General features: G+C 46.2%; 1 protein-coding gene across 2 annotated transcripts in view; it reads left to right on the top strand.

Moving 5' to 3' along the window:
* The first annotated feature begins 203 nt into the window (after positions 1-203).
* Positions 204-6,000, top strand: part of NUDT3 (nudix hydrolase 3) — a 114,877-nt gene continuing 109,080 nt past the window's right edge. For both annotated transcript variants that reach the window (XR_014062068.1, XM_081520022.1), the window contains exon 1: positions 204-604. Coding sequence is in view for 1 of the 2 variants with exons in the window: in XM_081520022.1 (XP_081376148.1) it covers positions 506-604 (99 nt within the window). In the remaining variant the exon portion in view is untranslated. The remainder of the gene's footprint in view (positions 605-6,000) is intronic.

Raw genomic sequence — 6,000 nt, 5'->3', positions numbered from 1 at the left:
CACCCTTTTCCCCTCCGCTTCCTCCCAGATTGGCTCCCCGTCCCCGCCCCTACGCTACTAGCGTAGCGGCCGCGTCGAGTCGCGGCGCCCTCTCATCCCAGACGCTCGTTTACGCCGCGCGGACTGGGAGGGCGCAATTCCCGAACGCGGCCGGCGCTGCGAGCGCGCGGCCGTCCCGCAGGCCGGCGCGGCCTTACGCCGCTGACGCAGCGCGCCCAAGATGGCGGCGCGGTCGTCGTCGGGGGTGGCGGCGACAGAGGGGGAGGCGGCCGCGGTGGCGGCGGCGACGGCAGCCGTGACGGCGGCGGCGGAGCGGGGCCTCGGCCGGGGGGAATGAGGCGGCCGCGGCGAGTCAGCGGCGGAGCCGTGTAGCGGAGTAGCGGCTCCCCCTCCCTGCTTCCCTTGGCCGAGCCGGGGGCGCGCGCGCGCGCGTGGCCGTCTGGAGCGGGCTCCCCACCCTCGACTCCCGAGACCCGCGCCGCACCCCCCAACCCGGGCCCGGAGGATGATGAAGCTCAAGTCGAACCAGACCCGCACCTATGACGGCGACGGCTACAAGAAGCGGGCCGCGTGCCTGTGTTTCCGCAGCGAGAGTGAGGAGGAGGTGAGGCGTGGGGTTGGCAGGGGGTCGTCTCCGGGGTCGGTAGTCACCTCGGACTGAGGCGCGGGGCTGGCGGGGCGCGGCCCGGACCCGGCCGCTCGGTTCGGCCCGAGTGAAGTTCCGACGGAATTTCCTGAGGCGAGAGCGAGGGGGAAAGGGACGAGGACGGTGGGCGGAGGGGAAGTGGGGTCGGAGGTTCGGGCCGACGGGGACGGCAGCTCGCGGCCAAGGCACTCGCGAGCGGGCCTCCTGTCACTGAGGAGAGAGGGGCGGCTGGCAGAAGGCGGTGGCCGGGGTGAGCGCGCGGCGTTCGGGCCGGGCCTGCGGCTTGGGGTCCGGGGAGGGCAGCCCCGCGCTTGTGTCAGGCCAGCCCAGCACATGTGTGTGTGTGTGTGTGTAGGGGCCTCCGTGCACGCGGCGCGGGGCCAGCCCTTTGTGGAGGAGAAAGCATCCACTTCATTGGCAGGTCCGGGGTTTGCCCGAGGGATTATGTACGTCTGGGAGCCCGAGGCGGTGGGGGGAGTCTTAGGAAGATTTAGGGCGTTGTGCAAAAGCCAAAGCCAGTTGTTTATTTTCCACTGCGCTGGGTAGCCCATATGGTGTAAGCCTGAGAAGAAAGGACAATTTGATAAGATAATCTTTGTGGGTTGAAAATTTTTTCATTTTAATTGGGAAAGCCAAAATCGGTCTTTTAAGATTCTTTGCCCCGACATTCCTCCATTGCCTTAGGAAGATCTTTAGGATTAAATTTGCTTGCAAAATAGAAATGCTTAGAATCAGTTTCTTTTTGCATAGGGTACTTAAAAAAAATCTCTGAACTCCTCAAAGCCGTTTCTCTGGTGATAAAGGGAATTCAGAGAAGGCAAATGTTTTTTCTAAATACTCAGAATAGCCGCTTTGGAAATTCATAAGATGCCTGTGGGAACGTGTTCCTCTCGTGTGTATGGTGGTAAAATGGCAGTTAAACTGGAAACAATGAAGGACAGTGAAATTCAATATGCTGTATTCCAGCATTCAGCAGTGGGCTATCGTGGCAGGACTGCAAGTACAGTACATCGTGTTGAAATGGAGAGAAAAGAACTTGACCCGTTAGTTATGAAAAGAAGCTGTGATGAAAGACAGATGGGTTGCCAGAAGTTGCTGTCCAAAGATATTTAGGAGGAAGTGGGAATTTAATGCCTGGGAAAAAAAAAGTTAATAAAAGCACTGTAATTGTACTGTTGAGAGATTTTGTGTCTTCGCTTTCAGCGAAACAGTAGGAAACTAGATTTGGAAATGTATACTTTGTGTCCAAGAATATATTGTAAAAGTCCTCAAAACAGATGCATTGTAATAGCTGCTAGGCAATGCCTTGCCGTAAATTGTGTACTGTTTTGGAACACATACTTGCATAAAAGAAAATGACTGGTGATGTTTACTGCCCCAGAGGCTTTGTTCTCTCTATTATCATGTCGTATTATGGGAAATCAGATGGGATCACAGGCTGTTAATTGGAGGGAAAACTAATTAGCATAATAGCATGTCTTACTGCAGTAATATGGTTAAATCTGTGGGAACCCCAATTATAAGTAGAAGGGTATATAATTGTATGAATGATGCAAGACTTTACATGTTAAATAAATCATACTAGGAACTGTGAACATGTGAATATTTTGGATAAATTGGAAACCCTTTATGGATCATAAGCAAAGTAATGAAGACTTGATTTTCTGTTTTCTGTTGAAGGTTTATTATGTACCAGTACAAGCAGCATTGATGTTAAAACATTTGACTGATCATAAAGTTTCCTCTACAGAATTTCTCTTTGAACATTGGTTAATGAGCAGAAGATTCATGCAACTCTTTAATTACAGATTCAGTAGATAATATAGCTAAAGCCTAGGAAGAATAAAATTAATGAAATGGGTGTATTTTAGATTTGTTTAAACTAATATGTGTTAAGAGCCTACTATATCGGTGCAGCATTCTGTAACATGGGATTTAAAGATAAACATCCCTCCTTGTCCCAAAAAGTTGAGTGGTTTTTGATTGGAACCCTTAATTGGGAGGGATTTTGGACCACAGAATAATCTCTAGGGTGCCATTCAATTCTCAGATTATATAATTGTGTTGGAAGGGAAGTAATTTGTTAGTTCCAGGAGAACTTTTATGTTCTCAGTAGTAGTGCCAGAAACTGGAAGCATTAGTTGCCACGCATTGTGGGAATGTGAAATTCAAACTCAATAGGACATTCAACCCAATTTTATTTTTTAATGAGCACTAATGGCTTTAATCAAGATAGAATAATTTTCAGAATACTATCAATATTAGCATTAAAACAATAATAATGTAAGTATGAATAGGACTCTGATTTATAAATTTAGTTAACCAGTGTCAGGAAACATAGTTACAATGTAAAGAAAAAGAGATGGAAAATATTAGCAGATAATAGACCATGAGTCAAACCTTCTAGCATTCCATTTTTCCAGCCCCAGAAAATTTTATTTATAGGCCAGCAGTGATAGCAGCTGAGATACTGATCCAGGTTGGGGTGTGTGAACATATTCAGCAAGTTTACTGAGCAGCTTTATTGAGCACTCATCAAATGTCAGGTTCTGTGATACAGTTACAAAGGAGACAGGCAGGCAGGAAGTCTTAGAGGGGCAGACTCAACAGCATGATGAAAATGAGTTCTCTTTCCTTCAAATCTCTGTCTGCTTTACCTGTTGATAAACAAGCATCAGTAGCAGGAAAATCCCCCTCCTTAGATGTTTTACTAATTATGGTGACGTTTCGATAAATAAAACCTTGAGGTTTAGGCATTCGTGATAATTAACATTTCTTACAGTGAAGCTGATGTACAATGGACAGTCTTTTGCTCTGCTTTAACCACTTGATACACTGAGTGCTTGCTTCTACTCTGTGAGCTGCTGGTCCTGACAGGTTCCAGACCATGTGGCCTCCCAACCAGCTGTATTGATCCCTGTATTTGTTTATGTTTTTTGTAATATATTCATTGTATTTGTCTCTATATCTGTATATATTTGTTGTACTACACTGGAAATTGTAATTGTGCAGTGTAATTAAATATGACGTCAGTTGGTGAAATTTGAGTTCAAAAAGAATGGTTTTGTGAAAATATTTCAAATGCTTTGGAATGATCCAGTAATTTCAGGTTACTAAAAAAAGTTGCTGCTCGATTAATATGGATTAGCAAACTAAAAAAGATGGAGAGGAAGTCTTAAAAGTCTAGAAGGACTCTGCATATAGATCACTTCATGAATGTTTTCAAGTTTCTGTTTTTCTTCTTAAAATCTAGAGCTGAAAAATACAGGTCACACATGGTGGGCATAGTATTTGAAAGACAACTTGCATTTCAACCGTAGACCCACAGTCAAGATCGTGGACTGACTACATCGTGACTGACAAAGATTAGCAAATAAATATACTTTATTTATTTGTTTACTTACTTATTTAAACTGTGGAGCATGGTGGATTCTCAGTTCCCTGACCTGGGATGGAACCTGTGCCCCCTGAAGTGGGAGCATGGAGTTCTAACCACTGGACTGCCAGAAAGCTTCTGCATTTGTATTTTTAATCTGCCATATCTTCCAATTAATATTTTATCATAAGCAGTACAGAAGACTGAAACATATTTCTTGAGTAAGATTTTATTACACTAAATTGGGTATTATGACATTCATCTTTGTCACGGTATTCACCTTGGGCCTTCCTAAAGCACTTCCAGTGAAATCTTCTCTCTTACTTCCATTCCTTTCCTTCTTTGGAGCCTCTGTGATTACAGAAAGTGAGAGATACTAGGGGTGGGCTTGCTTGTACTCTGCCCTTCCTGGCCTGGGGTAGGGGAGTGTGACACAGGCGTTAGACAGTTGAAATATCTAGCAATGTGAAATACTCTCCTGGAAAGGCTAGTGATACTGACTATACATGGGGTGACATCATAGTGCTTGGGAAAGTTGAAGTTGCTCCTCAGGGGTCTTTTTTACTGAGGCAGAAAGGTAAATACTCACGGGATCATCTCAGATTTTCTTGTGCATTAGAACTGTTTTTATTTAAAAAAAATATCTTTTTAAAAATAACAAAACTGTCCTTAAAGGTCTTAGTTTTGCTTGTTGAGCTTTTCTGTCAGGAGCCCTGCCTCTCTTGGCATGGGGTTCCTGGTTCTCATTTCCTCAGATCCTTGAGCTCACTAGGTTGGGTGAGGGGATGGGATGACTGACATTGAAGACCCTCAGTGAGTGGAGACTCTGGTAGCCTGAGTGTTTGTCAGTAAAAATGCCCCCAGGGGAGCAGGTGAAAGGACCTTCCCCAGGCTCCAGAGTGGGGAGTAAGGCTCAGGTGGCACTCCCAGGGGTGGTAACCACGGCGAAGAGCTTCTAGTGGAGCCCAGGCCGGTCGGGGGGTCCTTTTGTAGCATATCTCGGGGGTCGTACAGTATTACATTGCTCTAGAGTCACCACGAGTGTGTGGATCCAGCTGACTGGATATTTCTGATCTTTGTTTTTCTACATCTTTCCTGAGGTTTTGTGTGTGTGAGAGAGAGAGAGAGTGTGTGTGCATGCATGTGCACACACACACACACGTGCACGTCCACCCCCATACTCTTTCCCTGTGCCTGCCTAGTAAATACAGGTTAGTCAGTTAGATGTTTCTCCCGTTACCTCTCTTTCTACCTACTTCCCAAGTTGTGGATTCTAGTCTGAAATTGTACTACGATCTTCATTATTCTTTTCTACTTCTTGCCCTAATCTTTTGCTTTTGGTGAGTCTCATTTTTCAGTGAATAGAGTGTTGTGTATCTACTTTAGTAGAAATAATAGTAGAAATAGCAAAAGGCAAGGCTCTTGTTCAAGAACACATTGGTTTATTTACTCCTTCACACTTTTTTTTTTCTGCACTGCGCTGCTTACTTGATCTTTGTTCTCCAACCAGGGATTGAACCCCTGCCTCTTGCTGTGGAAGCACAGCATCCTAACCACAGGACTGCCAGGGAATTCCCTCCACTACACTATTTTGGCCTAACCCCGTATTGCCTCTTGCCTGGCTTATGACTTGATCCTCCTGACTGGTCTCCCTGCTTGTGCCCCTACCCCTCTAGTCTTCCCTGCTACAGTGGTCGAGTGATTCTTCTGACACAGAAGTCAGATTCTGTCACTCCTCTGCTCCAGTGGTGGTCTGTCTCAGCAAATCAAAGTCTTGACCCACGCTCTGGTGACCTGGTCCCCCGCCATAGCTCTGACCTCATGTCTGAGCACCCTCCCTCTCTCTCACCCTACTCTTCCAGCCCTCTAGCTCCGGTGCTGATTCTCCCCCTTGGTATCTGCATGGCTCTCTCCTTCACCTGAGGTCTTTGTTAAATTTATCAGGCAGATCTGTAATGATCACCCTGTATAAGATAAC

The sequence above is a fragment of the Giraffa tippelskirchi genome, chromosome 8, assembly GCF_054371585.1.
Source record: "Giraffa tippelskirchi isolate mGirTip1 chromosome 8, T2T-mGirTip1v1.2.pri, whole genome shotgun sequence".
Lineage (NCBI taxonomy): Eukaryota > Metazoa > Chordata > Mammalia > Artiodactyla > Giraffidae > Giraffa > Giraffa tippelskirchi.
This window is presented reverse-complemented; position numbering and strand designations above follow the sequence as displayed.